The sequence below is a fragment of the Petromyzon marinus genome, chromosome 48 (genome assembly GCF_048934315.1).
Source record: "Petromyzon marinus isolate PM22_M1 ecotype Great Lakes invasive population chromosome 48, UKy_Petmar_22M1.pri1.0, whole genome shotgun sequence".
Taxonomy (NCBI): domain Eukaryota; kingdom Metazoa; phylum Chordata; class Hyperoartia; order Petromyzontiformes; family Petromyzontidae; genus Petromyzon; species Petromyzon marinus.
In genome coordinates this window covers 6009319-6032109 of record NC_133714.1, presented here as the reverse complement: position 1 = coordinate 6032109, position 22791 = coordinate 6009319, and the positions used below count along the sequence as shown (strand labels likewise).

General features: G+C 52.2%; 1 protein-coding gene across 1 annotated transcript in view; it reads left to right on the top strand.

The window, feature by feature from the left end:
- LOC116952744 (uncharacterized) overlaps nucleotides 1–22791 on the top strand; it is a 164244-nt gene that overhangs the window by 104911 nt on the left and 36542 nt on the right. Inside the window, exon 5 of the mRNA XM_076074481.1 lies at nucleotides 18728–18847. Coding sequence (XP_075930596.1) covers nucleotides 18728–18847 — 120 coding nt within the window. The remainder of the gene's footprint in view (nucleotides 1–18727; nucleotides 18848–22791) is intronic.

Genomic DNA, 22791 nt, shown 5'->3' with positions numbered 1-22791 from the left:
ACCACCACGTGTTAGGCAGGAGGTCGTGGCTTCTACCCCGACCCTGAGACGCCTGTTGTTTGCGTGTCCTCCCCTTGGTCGTGTGGACTTTGCTCCGGGTCCTCCGGTTCTCCCATCCCACGTTTAGAATCAACGTCACGTGTCTGGAGTGTTTGGCTGCTCGACATGTCCACGCGATGACGATGAGTCCACTTCGCTGGGCTATCGTTTGTGGCCAGGTCGCTTCTGAAAAAGAGCTACATAGATCAGTGGGCCTTACATGGTAAAATAAAAATAGTTTGTACCTATTGACAAGAGGAGCACGCTCTCCTATAAACAAAGGGAGCACCCCTTCCTCACGACAAGGGGATGCCCCTTCCTATACAAGGGGAGCAACTCCCTTCCTATAGACATGGAGATGATTCCTATAAATAAGGGGATGACCCTTCCTATAGACAAGGTGAGCACCCATCCATGTAGTCCTGTAGGCAGCCAGAGAGCCCGGTTGAGAGAGTCCCGAGGCATCGATGTCCGGGCAGCTCATCCATCAGGCTCAGCCAATATTCAATTGTGGATAGATCATGGGTTTTCCAATGGCTGATTGGGCTCGTTTGAACGTGACGTCCGGCGCGCTGGTAACCACTGGAATGCTAAAGCACGCCACAAACCCTGCAATTGCCCTGGAGAATTCGTACTGCTCTCCCACAACTGGGCAGACGTCTATGAAGAAGAAGAAGAAGAATGAAGAAGAGGAGGAGGAGGAGGAGGAGGAGGAGGAGGAGGAGGAGGAAGAAGAAGAAGAAGAATCTTTATTTATGTACGGAGGAGAAATCAGAGGAGGAATTAAGCTCTTTTTCACAGATTTCCAGTATGGGCACGGGTTCAGACTCACAGCAACAATAAAAATAAAAAAATAAACCACGATAGGAATGCTAAGTATAGAAAAGCTAAACCACTCACTTCACAAAAAAATACAAATAAAACGAAACAATGTTTACTTTAACCAGCTAAAGGCCACTGAGCTATTAACTTGTTTTTCAAAAGCGACCTGCCCGCGAATGATAGCTCAACAAAGTGGCTTATCACGTGGGAATTTCTAGCAACAAAATTGCCTAAAATAATCACGTTAGCCCACCGCATCTGGCAATCAATCGACGGCGTTGTACCTATTTGCAACTTCTCGGTGGACAGGTGGTGGAGTGATTTTTTTAAAAAAAAAGTGGAACCGATTGTCGAAAACAAATCGAACTTTTCGACCGCTGCATTGCAAGTTTGCGGTGTGCTAATCATCGGGCAAACTGTGGCAGCAGACTTTGTTTTTTTTTCTGTGATGGCAACCCCCTGCGTTGTTCTTTGCCTGCACCACACCGACAAAGGCATCGCCCTTGTGACGAACGCAGATGTTGAAAGGGTCGCGTTTGGAGAGCGCAGCTGGTGCAGTCACTGCCTGCAATTCATGGCTAGAGGCAATTATCAAAGCTAAAGGGCCCCCCCCCCCCCGCCCTGTATAGGCGCACAGACTCTTGGTGCAAGTGCTGTTAGCTAGCAGCACCTATGGAGGAGGACAGCATGGCGTACGAAGGGGGAGGTATGGCCAGAACCAGGCGCGGCTGCCTTTGTCTCCCCTAGGTTGATATCTACATATTTATTTTTTTACATAGGTTTCGTATAGCCTTGAACCGACCGTTGGTGCAAGTGCTGTTAGCGAGTGGCACCTATGAATGCCGGCACGAGCACACAAAGGGGGTGGGTGGCCAACACCACGCCAGACCGCCTTTGTCTCCCCAGTGGCGATGTTTACACACCGCATCAGGTACTCATTTGAGGCTGAATCCACCTAGGGTAGGCCCCAGGACCGGTTCAGATAATCGTCACCGGTGTTGGCCGTGAGCGGGAATCGAAGTCGGGTCGCCAGGTTCATAGCGCAGCGCGCTAACCGCTACACAATAGCTCCCCACAGACACGCACGCACATACACACACACAGATCCACACGAAAATACACATCTACACACAGACAAAAATCGAAATATCAACATCGCACCCCCTTGGCAATTCACCCCCCCCCCAACCCGCCTCCTCCCCCCTCTCCTTCCCACGCCTCTGGGGACGCGAGCACATTTATTCCAACCCTGTGTTGAACAAAACGAACCATTCAATTCCAGCCTGCAAGCGAGGAGACGCCCCTATCGCATCGTAACAGTCAATGCAATGTTAATTTTCTTCCACGGGAAATCCCGTTTAGCCAGTTACCCAGCTATAGTTTGTCACAGAAATCCACGATGCGTCGGCACAGAACAAGGATGGCAAAATCAGCGCGATGCGTACGGAGGAAGAGTCGTGGGAATTGAACGCGTCGGAGGAACAGGCAACATTGGAACAGAACTCGTCGGAGGAACAGGCAATATTGGAACTGAACGCGTCAGAGGAACAGGCAACATTGGAACAGAACTCGTCGGAGGAACAGGCAACATTGGAACAGAACGCGTCAGAGGAACAGGTAATGTTGAAACAAAACTCGTCGGAGGAACAGGCAACATTGGAACAGAACTCGTCGGAGGAACAGGCAACATTGGAACTGAACGCGTCGGAGGAACAGGCAACATTGGAACAGAACTCGTCGGAGGAACAGGCAACATTGGAACAGAACTCGTCGGAGGAACAGGCAACATTGGAACAGAACGCGTCAGAGGAACAGCAACATTGGAACAGAACTCGTCGGAGGAACAGGCAATATTGGAACTGAACGCGTCAGAGGAACAGGCAACATTGGAACAGAACGCGTCAGAGGAACAGCAACATTGGAACAGAATGCGTCAGAGGAACAGCAACATTGGAACAGAACGCGTCAGAGGAACAGGCAACATTGGAACAGAACTCGTCGGAGGAACAGGCAACATAGGAACAGAGCGCGTCAGAGGAACAGGTAATGTTGGAACAGAACTCGTCGGAGGAACAGGCAACATTGGAACAGAACGCGTCAGAGGAACAGCAACATTGGAACAGAACTCGTCGGAGGAACAGGCAACATTGGAACAGAACGCGTCAGAGGAACAGGTAATGTTGGAACAGAACGCGTCAGAGGAACAGGCAATATTGGAACAGAACGCGTTGGAGGAACAGCAACATTGGAACAGAACGCGTCAGAGGAACAGGCAACATTGGAACAGAACTCGTCAGAGGAACAGGCAATATTGGAACTGAACGCGTCAGAGGAACAGGCAACATTGGAACAGAACTCGTCGGAGGAACAGGCAACATTGGAACAGAACGCGTCAGAGGAACAGGCAACATTGGAACAGAACTCGTCGGAGGAACAGGCAACATTGGAACAGAACGCGTCAGAGGAACAGGTAATGTTGGAACAGAACTCGTCGGAGGAACAGGCAACATTGGAACAGAACGCGTCAGAGGAACAGGTAATGTTGGAACAGAACGCCTCAGAGGAACAGGCAATATTGGAACAGAACGCGTTGGAGGAACAGGCAACATTGGAAAAGAACCTCGTCAGAGGAACAGGCAACATTGGAACAGAACGCGTCAGGGGAACAGGCAACATTGGAACAGAACGCGTCAGGGGAACAGGCAACATTGAAACTGAACGGATCGGAGGAACAAGCAACACCATAACGGAACACGTCTGAGAAACAGGCAACATCGGGACAGAATTCGTCAGAGGAATAAGGCGACATTGGAACACAACGCGTCGGCGGTACAGCAACAATAACGCGCACAGAACAAAAATGAACAATACTCACGAAATAAAGAGGCGTACTGCAGCAGCAGAAAAAGAAACAAGGACGAGGTAGTGAGCGTTAGGCGAGGCGACCTCGACGTCGCATTCGCCGAAACTATTAACGGTGACAGAAACAATAACGTCAGCTGCACAACGATTGCCCCCCCCCCCCCCCCCCCAGCCAGTTCCAGAGGAACTGGTGGTTTATTTTTTTGTCATTTCGTACGACGCTCAAGGCCCCGGGGGTAGGTGGGTGGGTGGGGGGGGAGGGAGTAGAGGAGGGGGGTTCTCTCTGCACGCACTGCGTTCGCGTTGCCGTGATTGTATGAAACGACCTTGCACCCAAGATCTCAAACGGAACAACAACAAAAAAAGCATCTTTAGGTGACAAAAAATGTAATGAACAGCGCACCAAAGGCGACAGCGGTTATGCGGCGAGAGCATCGGCACACGTGTGACCTGCCCCACACTGCGACTCACACAAACACACTAAACTAAACAAAAAAAACGTGTTTTACCAGGTATGGCTCCACTGAGCTATACAGCAATTTTTTTCAGAAGCGACCTGGCTATTTTTATTGCAGTCAAATACTCTTAAACGCACGTTGATTCTAAAAGTGTAGAGACAAACTGGAGAACCTGGAGAAAAATCCACGCGACCACGGGAAGAGAGACACGCTAACTCCAAATAGACAGCAGGCGTTAGGGTCGGGTTATAACCCAGGACCTCCTGTATACCTGGCGAGGGAGTTAACATCTCGCCACGTGCAGGGCTCCTCGGCTAAGCCAGCTCGACTCACTCGCTCGCCATGCTACACAGAGGTTGCCCGCCTACCAGCCTACCCGCCTACCAGCCTACCAGCATACCATCGTACCAGTCTACCATCCTTCCAGTCTACCAGCCTACCAGCCTACCAGCCTACCCACCTACCAGTCTACCAGGCTACCAGCCTACCAGTCTACCAGCCTACCAGCCTACCAGCCTACCAGTCTGCCCGTCTACCAGCCTACCCGTCTACCAGCCTACCAGCCTACCCACCTACCAGTCTACCCGTCTACCAGCCTACCCACCTACCAGTCTACCAGCCTACCCGTCTATCAGCCTACCCGTCTACCAGCCTACCAGCCTACCAGCCTACCCACCTACCAATCTACCCGTCTACCAGCCTACCAGACTACCAGCCTACCCACCTACCAGTATACCCGTCTACCAGCCTACCCGTCTACCAGCCTACCAGCCTACCAGTCTACCATCCTACCAGCCTACCAGCCTACCAGCCTACCAGATTACCAGTCTACCAGCCTACCAGCCTACCATCCTACCAGTCTACCAGCCTACCAGCCTACCAGTCTACCAGCCTACCAGCCTACCAGCCTACCCGTCTACCAGCCTACCCATCTACCAGTCTACCAGCCTACCAGTCTACCAGTCTACCATCCTACCAGCCTACCCGTCTACCAGCCTACCATCCTACCAGCCTACCTGCCTACTTTCCTATCCGTCTACCAGCCTACCAGCCTACCCATCTACCAGTCTACCAGCCTACCAGACTACCAGTCTACCATCCTACCAGCCTACCCGTCTACCAGCCTACCATCCTACCAGCTTACCTGCCTACTTTCCTATCCGTCTACCAGCCTACCAGCCTACCAGCCTACCCGTCTACCAGCCTACCAGCCTACCCGCCTACCAGCCTACCAGCCTACCAGTCTACCAGTCTACCAGCCTACCAGTCTACCAGTCTACCATCCTACCAGCCTACCAGCCTACGAGTCCACAAGCCTACCAGCCTACCCGCCTACCAGCCTACCCGCCTACCAGCCTACCCACCTACCAGTATACCCGTCTACCAGCCTACCCATCCTACCAGTCTACCATCCTTCCAATCTACCAGCCTACCAGCCTACCAGCCTACCCACCTACCAGTCTACCAGCCTACCAGCCTACCCACCTACCAGTCTACCAGCCTACCAGCCTACCAGCCTACCAGTCTACCCGTCTACCAGCCTACCCGTCTACCAGCCTACCAGCCTACCAGTCTGCCCGTCTACCAGCCTACCAGCCTACCAGCCTACCATCCTACCCACCTACCAGCCTACCAGCCTACCAGATTACCAGTCTACCAGCCTACCATCCTACCATCCTACAGTCTACCAGCCTACCCGCCTACCATCCTACCAGCCTACCAGTCTACCAGCCTACCCGTCTACCAGCCTACCCGTCTACCAGTCTACCAGCCTACCAGCCTACCAGTCCACCAGCCTACCCGTCTATCAGTCTACCAGCCTACCCGTCTACCAGCCTACCCGTCTACCAGCCTACCAGTCTACCAGCCTACCCGTCTACCAGCCTACCATCCTACCAGCCTACCTGCCTACCCGTCTACCAGCCACCAGTCTACCAGCCAACCAGCCTACCCGTCTACCAGCCTACCAGCCTACCAGCCTACCAGTCCACAAGCTCTACCAGCCTACCAGCCTACACCCCCTACCAGTCTACCAACCAGCCTACCCGCCTACCAGCCTGCCAGCCTACCCCCCTACCAGTCTACCAACCAGCCTACCAGCCTGCCAGCCTACCCCCCCTACCAGTCTACCAACCAGCCAGCCGACAGAGCCATGGAACATGGCACGAGAGCGATACATTCTCGGCAAATGCGATGTGACAGCGGAAGAGAGTAACGACGCAAACTGACACCATGAAAAATAGATAATGTGCAGTCCTCGCCCGCACGGGGATAGCCGTGCCCTTTTCCCGCACGCACGCGCGCGCACGCACGCACATCCATGCAAAACAAAGGTCCCCCGTGTAGCCTTTAGAGGGCGACTGGGCCAAGTGCTGTTGCTGGCGAACACCTTGTGAAGGCCAGCACGGAGCGTGCACTCAGGGCGCCGCGGTATGCGCGAGATGTTAACGACCTGGGTTCGATCCCGACCCTGACGCCTGTTGTATATTTGGAGTTTGCACAGTGAGAATTAACATTCGTTTCGAGCAGGGATCCCCAACCCCCGGGCCGCGAAACCGCTACCGGTCCGTGGCCTGTTAGGAACAGGGCCGCACAGCAGGAGGTGAGAGCGGTGAGTCCGCACGTGGAACCCGCCTATTATTTTATTATTTACCACTTCCGTCCGCGCCTCTTTCCCGCACTGCGCGCTTGCCTCAGTCACGTGGTGTTGGTAAGCCCACAGGCTGACCCCTAGTAGCCACAATGAGTAAGCCCACAAGCTAACCCCTAGTAGCCACAATGAGTAAGCCCACAGGCTGACCCCTAGTAGCCACAATGAGTAAGCCCACAGGCTGACCCCTAGTAGCCACAATGAGTAAGCCCACAAGCTAACCCCTAGTAGCCACAATGAGTAAGCCCACAGGCTGACCCCTAGTAGCCACAATGAGTAAGCCCACAGGCTGACCCCTAGTAGCCACAATGAGTAAGCCCACAAGCTAACCCCTAGTAGCCACAATGAGTAAGCCCACAAGCTAACCCCTAGTAGCCACAATGAGTAAGCCCACAAGCTAACCCCTAGTAGCCACAATGAGTAAGCCCACAAGCTAACCCCTAGTAGCCACAATGAGTAAGCCCACAGGCTGACCCCTAGTGGCCACAATGAGTAATCCCACAAGCTGACCCCTAGTAGCCACAATGAGTAAGCCCACAGGCTAACCCCTAGTAGCCACAATGAGTAAGCCCACAAGCTAACCCCTAGTAGCCACAATGAGTAAGCCCACAGGCTAACCCCTAGTAGCCACAATGAGTAAGCCCACAGGCTGACCCCTAGTGGCCACAATGAGTAAGCCCACAAGCTGATCCCTAGTAGCCACAATGAGTAAGCCCACAGGCTAACCCCTAGTAGCCACAATGAGTAAGCCCACAAGTTCTAACCCCTAGTAGCCACAATGAGTAAGCCCACAAGCTCTAACCCCTAGTAGCCACAATGAGTAAGCCCACAAGCTAACCCCTAGTAGCCACAATGAGTAAGCCCACAAGCGCTAACCCCTAGTAGCCACAATGAGTAAAAAAACAAACGTCGCTGGAGAGCTTCTTTGAAAAAGGGGAAACCCCAATGATGACCCCCCCCCCGGTCCGTAAAAAAAAATGTCTTCCACGAACCCGGTCCCTGGTGCCAAAAAGGGTGGGGACCGCTGGTTTAGAGTATTTGGCTGAAATAAATGTCCACGTGATGATCGGCCACTACATTGATCAATCATTTGTGGCCAGGTCACTTCCGATAATCAGCTATGTTAGCTGAGTGGGCCTTACCTGGTCAAATAAATCGTTCGTTATTTAGTTAGTTCAACCCGCCGCGCTTACGACTCGCCAAAATCCGCACCTCCGGTAATCACGGTCGCCTACGTACGGTGCGAAAAAAATCAGCTCGACACGCATACACACGTACAAAACACACGTGCGTACAAAAAAAGAAAAACACTTTCCCAGCATTCGAGAGTGGAGTTTGCGGTGCATTTCTAAAACAATCTGCTGCGAGCTTCCAAGTCCAGAGATTTGGCTCTCAGGACTTAAAAAAAGCCATGCCAATCACCGGGGGAGCTGAGTGGAGGGGATGTCGGAGGTGTCGTGGGTGGGATGGAGGGAGTAGTGTGTGGGGGGGGGGGGAAATGTCGATCCATTGCCACGATGTTTATTCTGGGCAGCAGTCACAGCGGCGGACGTCCGGTGCATTTGTTTGCTTATCTATTCAGAAGTTCCTGCGACTCGGCAGCTCTACGAGAATGTCCTGTCTCGTTTGCAAGGACGTCCCGGAACCTCTTACAGAATGACATTTGCTATTAATAGTCATCATTATTATTATTATTGCTTGACAAGTAATTATCCGTCACGGGTAAAAACAAAAAAAAATCCCCAACGTGACACATGTGTGTAAAATTATAATTTGTTGTTTGTTATTTATTTCGTACGATTTATTAATTTTAAAGCATCATTGTTTGGGAGATGCGTCGTGCCCAGTGAAATGCGTCTTGTTGCAGCAACTGCTGTGATGGACTGGTCTTGTGGAATATCAGTCGCGTAATTGTAAATCGAAGTTTGGGGTTAGGCCACGAGAATAAGAATAACCTGGCCAAAACTTATTTTTGTCAGAATCATCACGTGTATTTATCCTGCAGGATAAATACGGTGAGCTACGAGGCTCCTTGTCACCAATGTCCAGTTGTTTCACAGATGTCCAGTAGATGACGAATGTTCATCTGTTTGCTCTATTCACACTTATTTTGAGCCCAACTTTTCTTGCCAAATTGTATAACCTACTATCGTCCGGCAACGAAAACAATTACAGCTAAGTCGTGCATGTAACAAAACGGAGGTCTCCAACTCTCATTCATCCACTCTATCGTCTGACTCGCCTCTCTATGTACGGTGCCATGAAGAAGGACCGTTGCCCGCAACGTCGTCTATATTATATATACATTTTTTTCTTTGCTGGCCACTATTTTTTCAGAATAAGAATCAAGAATATGTATTTACACGGGAGGAATCCGATGAGCTAAGAAGCTCTTTTTCACAGACGTCCAGTAGTTTCACAGACGTCCAGTAGATGCTGCACGTGTTGTATTTGACGGTGTTGAGTTGTTTGGCTCACGAACTTGACTTGTACTCACTTCTTTTGAGCCCAATCTTTCAGCTTTCCTTGCCATGCTTTATAACCTCCGATCGTCCGATAATGAAAATAATTACCGGGGAAGTCATGGTTGCGAAAGAAAGAAGAAAAAAATAACGCACCAAGGATGCTAACGAGGAGAGTTTTCAATCGCTTTGTTATTACCTGCTGATCTGAAACGTGGATACTGAACATGAATGCAAACCCCTTCATCACCCAAACGGAGGCCAAACACCGAAATGCATTTCTGCCCACATTTTCTTTGAGCCATTACGCTGTGCACGGCAACAAATGATGGGTGTTTTCGTTTGCAAAAAAAGATAACACACACGCACACGCACGCGTACACATACATATTCCGTAACTTTTCAGGATGAGAGACGCCGGGTAATAATATAAGCAGTTTGCTGCTATTATTAATTCTGCCTCCCGAGTGGCAGATGTGGGAAAAGTCGCTCGTGGTTATATCCCCCCGAGGCAAGGTCATGAATTAGCGCAAAGGGGAAGTGACGTTGCCTCGTGTGCATGAAGATTCACGCAGAATAATTGCCCTATAAATAACGCACGCAAAACGATCAGAATAAATAATAATAATAATAATCACTGCGATTATTATTTACCGCGCCTAGTCAATCCACTACTGGTCGATGTCCTAGCCGACGCCGTGCCAGTTGTGGGGGTCCATTTGGTTATACTTCACCTCGCGGGTCAATGCACATTGGTGAATCGACCTGTGTTCAGGAACCCGTTCACTGGCTCAGCGGTAGAGCGAGGGTCCCGCAGTCGGAAGGTTGGGAGATCAACTCCTGTTTTGGGGAATTGTGTGTGGGGGGGGGTGACTAAGCCCCATCATCATCTGTCCGAGTGTCGATAGAATAAGCACCACTTTGTCGGGAGAAGCAAACGGTTGGTTGTTGCCCCAACGATATACTCGCCCCGGCCACAGTAACGTGCATGTCCACGACTTGGCTCAGGGCTGTCGACAGGCAGTGAGCACCGAGGAATAGCCCCCGCTGCTCATTCTAACCGGAAATCGCTCTCGACGTGTCCGTGTCGTCCGCGACCGGCACTCGAACCTTGGTCGCACCGATACGAGCGCAAATATCGGGGGCCTGGCCGCGCAATGCCACGATGAGACGAGGAAATCGTACGAGCGCGCGCACACACACACGTGCACGCGCGCACACACGTGTGTACCCCGCGCACGCCACCACGAACGACGCCACGTGTCATCGCCTCGCCACATCAAGGCCCCCCCCCCCTACTCCTCTCTTGCTCCCTCTCTCTTTTATTCTCTCGCTCGATCGCTCTCTCTCTCTCTCGCTCTCTTTTGCACGCCGAGTTGGCCCGGAGTTCACAGCCGTGACCCCGATGCGCGGAGCGGCTTCAAAGCGGCGCGTGGCCGCCTGCCGACGGTCAATACGCGGCAAATCGGCCACCACCTACCTACATAGCCTCACCCCACTCCCCCCTCGTATGGACGTGTGTGTATGTTGAATTTATTTGGCGCCGTACGTCGTCAGCCGTGCCGCGAGATGATTTAAGAGTTGCAGAGCTTCCGGTGGCTTCCATTCCAGACGGCCGCGGAAGCGCGCGATGCAGTGGCCGCGTCTCCCCGTCTCGCCCGCCACGCCACCCCCAGCCAACACCCGCCACACTGCTCTCCCGCCACACTGCTCCTCACCACACCACTCTCCCACCACACCGCTCTGCCACCAAACCGCTCCTAGGCACACCGCTCTCCCACCACACCACTCTCCCACCACACCGCTCTCCCGCCACACCGCTCTCCCACCACACCGCTCTTCCACCACACCGCTCGCCCACCACACCGCTCTCCCACCACACCGCTCTCCCACCACACCGCTCTCCCGCCACACCGCTCTCCCGCCACACCGCTCTCCCACCACACCGCTCTTCCACCACACCGCTCTCCCACCACACCGCTCTCCCACCACACCGCTCTCCCGCCACACCGCTCACCACACCGCTCTACAACCAAACCGCTCTCCCGCCACACCGCTCACTCACCACACCGCTCTCCCACCACTCCGCTCACCCACCACACCGCTCTCCCACCACACCGCTCACTCACCACACCACTCACCCACCACACCGCTCTACCCACCACACCGCTCTCCCACCACACCGCTCACTCACCACACCGCTCTCCCGCCACACCACTCTCCCGCCACACCGCTCTCCCACCACACCGCTCTCCCGCCACACCGCTCCTCTACCATACCGCTCTCCCGCCACACCGCTCTCCCACCACACCGCTCACCCACCACACCGCTCTCCCACCACACCGCTCACTCACCACACCGCTCACTCACCACACCGCTCTCCCACCACACCGCTCACTCACCACACCGCTCTCCCACCACACCGCTCTCCCGCCACACCGCTCTCCCACCACACCGCTCACCCACCACACCGCTCTCCCACCACACCGCTCACTCACCACACCGCTCACCCACCACACCGCTCTCCCACCACACCGCTCACTCACCACACCGCTCTCCAACCACACCGCTCACCCACCACACCGCTCTCCCGCCACACCGCTCTCCCACCACACCGCTCACCCTCCACACCGCTCTCCCACCACACCGCTCTCCCACCACACCGCTCACTCACCACACCGCTCACCAACCACACCGCTCTCCCACCACACAGCTCACCCACCACACCGCTCTCCCACCACCCCGCTCTCCCACCACACGGCTCACTCACCACACCACTCTCCAACCACACCGCTCTCCCACCACACCGCTCTCCCACCACACCACTCTCCCACCACACCGCTCCCAGGAACACCACACCTCTCACACCACCGCACCGCTTACCAAAGACAGAGACGCCCCGCAGTCTCTAACAGACCGCGCGGTCTCCAAGATTCAACTTCCGCCTCTCCAGGCCTCTCTGTTTGTTTGTGTGTGTGTGTGCGCGTGCGTGTGTGTTTGTGTGTGTGCGCGTGCGCGTGTGTGCGCGTGCGTGCCCGTGCGTGTGTGTGTGTGCGTGTGTGTTTGTGTGTGTGTGCGTGTGTGTGTGCGTGTGTGTGTGCGTGCGTGTGTGTGCGTGTGTGTGTGTGCGTGTGTGCGTGTGTGTGCGTGTGTGTGTGTGTGCGTGTGTGTGTGCGTGTGTGTGTGTGCGTGTGTGTTTGTGTGTGTGTGTGTGCTTATGACTGGCTCCAGTTTAACAGCAGAGGTCTCACTCCGAATCAGTCGAGCGGCAATATCTTTTCATCGGTTGCGTAACGCTGTGTGGAAGCTACCTGGTCTGTCGCTCCGCACTAAGCTTCAGGTCTTCTCGGCCACGGTCATTCCCTCCCTTCTTTACGCTTGCGAAACGTGGACCCCCCTAATGGAACATCTTCGCCGGTTAGAAACATTTAGGCTGGCCTGCCTACGATCCATCCTGGGTTTAACCAGACTGGATTGTGTGAGGAGCTCACAGATCCTTGAAAGATCTGGGCAAGGTCCCATCGATGAGCTCCTCCGGCGGGCAAGGCTGCGTTGGCTGGGTCATGTAGCCCGCATGCCCAGCCACCGCATGCCGAAACAGCTTTTGTTCGGCCGGATCGAGGGGGCTAAGCGGGCGCGGCACGGGCTAGAGAAGAGATGGAGTGATGTGGTACAGGAGGACGTGGAGCTGAGTGGACTTGCCGATGACTGGTACCAGTGGTGCCAAGATCGGCCTCTGTGAAGGAGGCTCGTGAAGGATGCTACTGGGCAGTTGGAGGTAGTCGCCCTCCAACAACAACGGAGGGCGGAGGAGCGACGCTCAGAACAACGAGCGGAGCGCCGGGTGGCTAAAGCACAGCAGGTTGGCACAGTAGGGGGCACAGGTGGTGCATCAGCCAGTCATCTCAGTCAGTCGACCCGTGGCACCTGGGTCTGCCCCGTGACCTCCTGCCAGCGGGCGTTCGACACTTCACGTGGCCTCAGGGTGCACATAGCCTGGCACAAGCGTCGTGGTGACGTCACCGCCACTTAGTGGCGAATGGCGGTTGTTGTTGTTGTTGTGTGTGCGTGTGTGTGTGTGCGTGTGTGTGTGTGCGTGTGCGTGTGTGTGTGCGTGTGTGCGTGTGCGTGTGTGCGTGTGTGTGCGTGTGTGCGTGTGTGTGTGCGCGTGCGTGTGTGTGCGCGCGCGTGCGCGTGTATGTGCGTGTGTGTGTGCGTGTGTGTGCGCGTGTGTGTGTGTTGTGGGGAGCGGTGGCGTTGCGGTTAGCGTTACGCTGCGCAACGAACGTGGCGACGCGCGTTCGAGTCCCGCTCACGGCCAACACCCAGTGACGATTATCTGAACCGATCCTGGGCCTCCCCTAGGTCGACTCAACCTCAAATGAGTACCTGGTGCGGTGCGTAAAAACATCGCCACTGGGGAGGCAAAGGCGGCCGGGCGTGGTGCTGGCCACCCACCCCCTCGTGTGCCGTGCCGGCCTTCATAGGTGCTCACAGCACTTGCCCCAACAGTCTGTTAAGGCTATATGGGGGGGGGGATCTTTGTCCTGTGCTATGAGAAAGGGTTGTTGCCCGAAACGTCGCCGATTATATATGTTATTCGAATGTCGCAGCGTCAATGCGTGTACGCACATGGAACTTCTTCTGCGCTCGTACGTAGCCGACAGTGCTAATCGTAGGTGCCGGCGTGCGTGCGGGAGGCGTTTTTTTGTATTCTTTTGTGTGAAATGTGCACGGGCATCCACTTGGCACTGCAGCAGCAGCAATCACTACATAGCTTGTTGGGTCGAATACTGTTAGCGAGCGCCTATTAAGGCCGGCACGGCACACGAGGGGGTGGGTGGCCAACACCACGCCCGGCCGCCTTTGTCTCTCCAGTGGCGATGTTTACACATCGCACCAGGTAGTCATCTTGAAGCTGAGTCGACCGAGGAGAGGCCCAGGACCGGTTCAGATAATGAATCGTCGCTGCTGTTGGCCGCGTCCAGGAATCGAACACGGGGGCTCCGGGTTCGTAGCGCAGCGCGCTAACTACTGCACCACCGCTCCCCACGTGTACACACGTGCTCACATGCACGCACGCACGCATATCCAATCGGCACACGACAGCAGGGGGGAGTGGGTGGTGACCAGCACGGACGCCTTTGTCTCCCCAGTGGTCATGTTGACGCACTGCACCGGGTACTCATTTAAGGCCGAGTTTATCTAGGGCAGGCGGGTCGACAGCCTGCGGCTCGTGAGCCACGTAGCGGCTCTTCAAGGAATGCTTCGTAAGACGTTTTTTTTTTTCACAACAGTGCATTGCGGCTCCTGAAATATTTAGGGGTTTTTTTTTGTTTTTTGGGGAGAGGATGGCTACCGAATTCCAAAAAAAAAATGTTTTTTTTTATTTTTGTTGCCGACTTCTGACCCAGGATGTACGGTCCGATATCAGGTTCACATATTCGCTGACGTTTGCTATCGGTCGCGGAAGGCGGGCATCGATCTCCGCCGCTAACCGTTGCGCCACCACTCCCCCCTCGCCGTCCACCACCGCCGCCGCCGCCAACCCAACCCAACCGAGGCAGCCCGTTACCGTGAACATTCTCGAGTGTTTCATCATTACAGCGGCTCCTTAATTAAGCCATGCAAATGCGGTAGCGGCGGGAGAGATGGAAGGGCACCCTCCCGCCTAATGATTGCGTTAATGCGCGGCATTGTCATGGCTGCGGCGCGCGTGCGTGCGCGTTATTGATGGGATGGTGTCCGTGAACATTATTAATTCACCCACCCAACCCACCCACCAACCCCCACCAGACCTATCTCTGTTTGCCCTGTTCTCACGCAAATGAAGATGTCTCGGAACGCGCGCGCGTTTGCAGACGCGTCAAGGTTCTCCCATTGGCGCTCGGAGCGTTCGCGTTCGTTCAGCGATAATGCCGCGGCCTTAAATCAATAAATAAACGTGCGTATGATCGGCGACGTTTCGGTCATGGGGCCTTCTTCAGAGCGCCTTCTTCAGAGCACCTTGTTCGTGGAAGGGCCGTGGGCTCAAAATGTCGCATTTTTTGCCTTCATTTTATTTTCAGGCCACTGTGTTTTTTTGACGAATGCGTTTTTTTTTCGTACGTCCATTGCCCTCTTGCAGCAGCAGCAGCACCAGCAGCAGCATCCGCACGTTATATTTAATATCAGCGCAGGACTAATTACTGCACACGGAACGCCTGTATACTAATTAATGTGCTCCTTCATCCAGCAGTGGAATGACCATGGCCGATGTTGATACTGTACCGTATTACTGGCGTGGAGCGGTGGGAAAAGTGGTTAGCACACTGCGTTACGAACCCCGACTTGTATTGTCCACGGCTAACATCAGTGGCGAGTTATCTACTCGAGCCGGGGTTAGGCCCCTCGCCCGCCCCCCCCCCCCCCCCCCCACCCTCCATGATGACATCTATTCAACCAGAACTTCGTGACCATTCTACGTGACTTTACCGAAAGAACCAAGAATAAAACATTATTTTATTGTGTTTTAGTTTTATTATTTTATTTCCATTCTACGTGAACCAAGAAGATAATTATATCGATGAGTCTATTATAATTACAAGTGATGCAGTATTACATTATTATTTTACCGTGGGGTATCACAGTGGCGAGATGTTAACTACCTCGCCTGGTAAACAGGAATTCGTGGGTTCGATACCGACCCTGACGCCTGCTGCTGTATATTTAAAGTTTGCGGTGTCTCTTTTCCCGTGGTAGCGTGGATTTTTCTCCGGGTCCTCCGGTTTTTTCCCTCCACATTTAGAATCAACGTCGCGCGTTTATGAGTATTCGGCTGCTATAAATGTCCACATGATGATTAAGCCACTTCGTAGAGGTATCATTTGTGGCCAGGTCGATTTTGAAAAAAAGAGCTATATAGCTCAATTGGGGCCTTACCTTATCAAATAAAAAATATATATGTTTAGTTTAATTATTACCCATACAATTATAATATGAAAAAATTAATGCAAATTTTTTTTAGTGCAATTCCTTTTTTTTTAGTTTGGTAAGTCACTTTCAACTCGACAGTCTTTCGCAGCCGCTTGAGAACTTTCCTCCTTGTTTACTACGGGGCTGCATTTTTGAGATGTTACGACTCACCATCTTGTCCGCCACCACGCACTCCGGAGACACTGTCAGCAATTGAATAAATCCCTGGACTGATGAATGCAACGTGTGTTGTTTGTTTTGTATTATTAACTCTACTAATGTGTTGTTATTATTACTACTACTCATTTTAATTATTACTACTCAAATTATTCATGCAACTAATAATTATTCAAATGTATAATGCCCATTCCATCATAGGATCCCAATGCGCACAACGGCACAAGTATTCACAACCCTGTCCACCCCACCCCCCCCCCCCCCTCTCCTTGTGCCCATGGTCACTTGAAATGTAAAGTTGTTGGTAGTTTGAACATTTAAAATATTTGTTTTAACCTTTTCTAGCACTACAAAGGGGTGTTCAGATGTTCAAAGCACCAAACATGCATCGTTGTCGCGAGAGGAATCACGTCCGCATGAACCACACAGCGTACATGTGGCAAAAGCAAAATAACCCGTGCACAACAAACATGCTCGCAACATCTACGCATTGTCTTTGAAACCTCTCCGCAGGTCACGCGTTGTCATTGTTGCAAAGCCTTGCGCGCAATCATGGCCAGCGGCCACAGCCACAGCCCTCTCTCCTCCTACTGCAATTGTCCTCCCGTCTCGATGGGAGTGCGACAAGCGCCCGAATTGTTATGCGGAGGACGGCACCACCACCACCACCACCGCCACCAAAAAAAACACACACGTTCTGATCTTGAAGTTCGCTTCGCTGTGGCGCAATCAGTGCGCTTATTTGTTTTATTATTTGTTTCAACATTTTCAAGGTCAACTTTTGTTTCTTGTAGCTTAAACATCTTTTGTTTAAGATGCTATGTAATGCAGGGTGCGTCGTAAAAAGATGTTAACACTTCTGGGAATTTGCAACAACGCCACGAGAAATGTGCCTCCTCCTCCTCCTCCTCCGTGCTCCGGAGATCACCCGGAGAGAAGATTCCAGGCCACGCGTTGACAACGACGGCGAACGAGTGGAGAGACTCTTTGACTTTTTGCAGCTATTAACATTGCATTTGTTATCACGTTACAGTGTAGTATAATCCGTTCTTTTTCCATCTTAAAAACGATAGTACCATATAAGTGTTAACATTTTTCTTGACGCACCCTGTGTATATTACTTATTTATTTATTGCCCGACTCGATTTCATCCCCGATTGCTACATCGACAGTCGCGTCCGCGAGACGCGGCACCACGAGACGCGCCAAAGCCTCGTGCAATGCGGCCCCGCGGAAGCGGATATCGCAGAACTAGTTCTTGAGATCCCGTCAAGTGACATCTGGTCCGCCACACGAGAGTAAAGTCCGTCACGTAAAAGCAAGACCAATATTTTTTTCGAACTCTCAAGAGCTGCGGTTCAGCCCAAATTAAGTGCAGAAGAAAAACTTCACGTGGATTTTTTGTGTGTGGTGGTGGTGTGTGTGTGTGTGTGCGGTCGTTGGTGACCATGTTAAAAACCCTGGTTAATCGCAGGCCGGCAACTGCTTGGATTCGAACCCAGGGTTTTATCGGCACTAGCCGGGCATCTGGCTGCATCCGTTTCATTATTTTAGGGGAGCGGGTGGGGGGAGGTACATTAAAATGAGATGAGAAACGTTCAACCGCCACGTCCTCGTTACGTCGAGTACTGACGAAATCACTTGACAGTCCTTTGCAAGGCCGGCCTCGTTAGCCATGCGGTTTCAAGACAAATTGTCACTTGCCGTTGGTGAAATCTCCGGCCGCAGATCCATTCAACTCACGTAACTAATTCGCGGGTTGTATAATTTGCCTGCAGCGGCTGAATCTCGCCACGTACGAACGAGACGCGCGCGTGCGCGTCCTCGGTTTGGCTCTCACGAAAATACTCTATGGGGAAAATGAGAAGAAAAACAATGGAAACAAAATATTGGAGAGAAAATGCCGAGGGATTAAGCGGAAATGGAAATGGACCTGTTCTCTGTTTCTCGGTTTTGCAAAAATATAAAATAAAAAAAATCACATGAAGCAAAACGAACAAGAGCGGTGTTGAATTTACAAATGCCCCTGATTTTAGAAAATTAATGGGTTTTCTCCTCTTTGTTCAGATTAATAATGTAAGATGCTCATTTATTCACATAAGCAAAAATGTCAAGTTACTTTTAGAAGAGCGTAGCACATTCTCTTAGATTGCAATCGGGTCACTTTTAAGTTAGAGATCACCTTTGTTAAGCTGTCATCAGAATTTGATTATTTATTTCTACTTTTATTTTTTGCTAAAACAATAATTTTTTATTTCCCCTCCCGGCCTCTCTTTCTCCCTCGCTCTCAATATCTCCCACAGCGACGGTTACCACGGCAATGCTCCCGGCTCCCAGCATTCCCGGGATATTTGCGGTGATGACCCCTGACCCCGGCAACGAGGGGTCACCAAGCGCGGTCCCACATGCGTCCAAGACTGCCGGTACATCGCTCTCGAATCATGCTCGCTTGTTTTTTTTTTTGCATTTTTGTCTGGATGTGGTCCACGGAGGTGCCGGTCAAGATATCGACTGTTTTTGTTTACGTTTTATTTTATTTTATTATTATATGTTGTTTGGGTTTTTTTGTATTTATTCGCTGTCTCTTCTGGTCGAAAGACACATTCCCACTCCCCCCCCCGCCCCCTCCAAACTTTCACGAGCACAACCTGGCCCCAACACACCCGACTCCCCCGTGGAGCGACGCTGCGTCTCAAACACCCGCAACCGCACGCGCGCAGACGAAGATCCCCCCAACGTGGCCTCGAAAAATCCCGAGGCGCGCGAGAGGGGGCCCGCCACCTCCGTCTTCCCGGCTCCCATTGTTCACACGCTGCGGCAGATGCTCGACAAGGGCACTTGAGGCCGAGTCGATCTAGGGGAAGCCCCGGGATCGGCCGAGGCGTTCGTCAACCGACGTCGGGAACTCGCGCAGCCGCACTCAACGCTCGCTAACCCTCACGCTTACACAAAGACAAAGATCCCCCGTATAGCCCAACACAGGCTGTTGGTCGCAGGTGTTGTGTTAGCGAGCGGCTATCAAGGCCTGTACGGCACACGAGGGGGTGGGTGGGGCCAGCACCACGCCCGGACGCCTTTGTCTCGCTGGTGGCGGTGTTTACTACACACCGCATCAGGTACTCATTTGAAGCTGAGTTGAACCAGAGGGAGGCCCAGGACCGGTTCAGATAATCGTCAACGGCGTTTGACCGTGGGCGGGAATCAAACTCGTCTCGCAGGGGGTCCGTTGTGCAGCAGCTCGCAAACTACTGCGCCACCGCTCCCCACGCTCACATCCACGCACACCACGCCTCCCCCGCCTCCTTCTCTTCCTGCCTTCGTGAATAAAGAGTCATTAGATGTAATTAGGCCACCGTTAATAATTGAGGCCATTTTGTGCTGCAGAAATTACAGGGTGGGGTGAAAAGCGAGGCCGGTGGGGGGTGGAGGGGGGGGGCGGAAGCGACGCTCAGTTAATTAATTACTGAATAGTTTGGTGATGGATGGGGAAATAGAAGGCAATTTAATTTTTATCCCGTGGAAAATTGAACCCCTTAAAGGGGTCCTTCAATGCATTGTTGGCGTCATTTTCCCCACACTTCATTTTCGTGATTTACACGCCCCGAGAACATTATTTCATTACTTCTGTTTCGGTTAAGTCATTAAAGTCACCACCATCGCCAAACTAGCGGCTGTCCGCCCGGTGCCACAATCCACCTCGCCGTGGTCATCGTCTGGGAGATGTCCCCCTAAAACTATCAGCGAAACTCGTTTTTATTTCAACTAGGTAAGGCCCCACTGAGTCTACGTAGCTCTTTTTCAGCAGCGACCTGGCCACAAACGATAGCCCAACCAAGTGGTTCATCATAAACGTGGACATTGATAGCCGCCAAATACTCTAAACGCAAAAAAAAGGTCCCATGTTGTAGCTGCTCAACCCCGAGCTATGAATGCCCTGATAGTGGCATTGTCTTTGTGCTCTTCGCCTTTTGGCGTTCTCTGGTCTGACGGCGCCGGTGAGACAAGGCCAAAACGACGGCTGCCTCGCGGGTAGGCCAATCAGTTTCAAAGAGAATGCAGACACTGTCAGAGCGTGTTTGTTTGCATGTCCACCACAAGTACCCTGGGTGTTTAATGAAGGCTTTATTCCTTGCAAAATTCATCTATTTGGTGTTTCAACGGCTTAACACCTGCTTAATTGCCAGAAAGGGTAAAACCTATTATTATTTTTCATACGGGTAGAGGGACACAATAAACTCCAAATATACAGCAGGCGTCTAGGTTGGGATCGAACCCACGACCTCCTGTATACGAGGCGAGGCAGTTAACATCTCGCCACTGGGATACCCCTTCCCCCCCTCCTTTGGCTGTCACTCCACGGTTAGCCTCGACCACTGGCCATCGACCCTTCTAGCCAAGACTGTAGCCTGAACAAGCCCCACTCACGTTCCTTAACAGTCAACGATCTCTCTCTGACTTCCGTTTGTTCTCCAACACATGCATCCCCCCCCCCCCCTCACTCTCTTTCTCTCTCCCGGTGTTTGTATAATTGACCTTCTAATATTTTTCGTCCCATTTTAATTATCGGTTTCCAAGTTTCTGATCCGTACGTGACAGCAGGTAATACCCAGCGACTGGGAAATCTCCTCGTTAGCATCCTTGGTGCGTTGCTCTTTTTTCCCCAAGCGTGACTTATCGGCAGTTATCTTGATTATCCGACGACGGGAGGTTATAGAGCTTGGCACAGAAATCATGGAAAGTTGGGCCTCAAAAGAAGTGTGATGAGAGCATAAGTCACGTGCGTTCGCCAAACAACTCAACACCATCAAATACAACACGTGCATCATCTGCTGGACATCTGTAAAACTACTGGACATCTGTCAAACTACTGGACATCTGTGAAAAAAAAGCTTTATAGCTCAGCGGATTCCTCCAGTGTAAAATACATATTCTGATTCTTTTTCTGAAAGAAAAAAAAACAGTGGCACTAAAAGAAAAAAATATATAGACGACGTTTAAGGCAATGACCCGTCTTCATGGCAGTTAAATCTAGAGGCGAGTCAGGAGAAAGAGTGGATAATGAGAGTTGGAGACCTCACTTCTTTACATCGTGGGGGAACCTGATGAGAAAGACATGTTTAAACATGTGTGTGTGTTTTTTTATTGGGCACATTACGAAGAGTCACACAGCCACACACAGTAGCGGGAGCACTTTGAGCAGCGTCGCTGAGTCAAGGGTCGCACCATCACCGGGTAATCCATCGCGAGCGTTGAGTTCACTCAGCAAGAGGGAATCTTTTGCGAGCGCGACGGGGAACTGAGAATCGCGACCGAGTGCCTCCTACGTTCGAAACAATTGAGAATCTCGCGAGGAAATATACAATTGTTACGCAGGAAGGTGAGGGAAAGAAAGTTGGCGACTTAATTATTATTATTATGAAATAAAACTCGGTAAAGCCAACTCTTATCACCGGTGTCCCAGACAGGATGAGAATCATGGACAATATATATTTTAAAATGTTATTTCAATTCCTCTTCTTTTCAACTCTATATTTGTTGCAATTCGTGTGTGTCTTCAAATTGCAACCTTCTCAAAAGTGATTTGCTAGAGCGATAGAAGTCAAAAAACGCCTAAGCCTGCGTGCTCTCCGCCGCTTACACTTGGCGAATGGATTTGGGGCTCCGATGTCCTTGCCCAGTTCTGGCCCAGTGTGGCTCACAAACTCAAGGAAGGAACAAAAAAACAGATCTCCCCCCCCCCCCCCCCCCCAAAAAAGGGTAACTTTTCAATGGTCGCATATTTCCCCGCCTGCCTGCCGAGTTAAGCACGCGGCGTTTTTGCTCAGAGCACACAGCCCGTGCATTAACCCCGCCTTGCCCCCCCCCCCCGCTCTCTCTCTCTGTACCCGTGCTGTTATTTTTCTCCGCGGTGATGCATTTGGGAGCAGGCGCTCGGGTCGGTCAAAGTAGAGCCGTGCACTCACGGACGCTCGCGCGTGCAGATTAAAGATGCCCCCCCCACCACCACCCCGAGTGTAGTATGTGCAAGGCTGTCGGGTCAAGTGCTGTTAGATGAAGGCCGGCACGGCACACGTGGTCATGGGAGGTTGGGGTGGGCGTTGTGGCCAACTCCCACGCGGTGCGAATGTTATCATGCCGCATCAGGTACTCATTTGAGGCTGAGTCGATCTAGGGGAGGTCCAGGACTCCTTCATATAATTGTTGGACGTGAGCGCAATGGAACGGAAGTGTGGTCACCGAGTTCGTAGCTTTGTGCGTCAACCACACATTGAAGACAAAGACACAGATCTCCCGTATTGCCTGCAGCAGACTGTTGGGGCAAGTGTTGTTAGCGAGCACCTATGAAAGGGGGCACGGCAGACGAGGG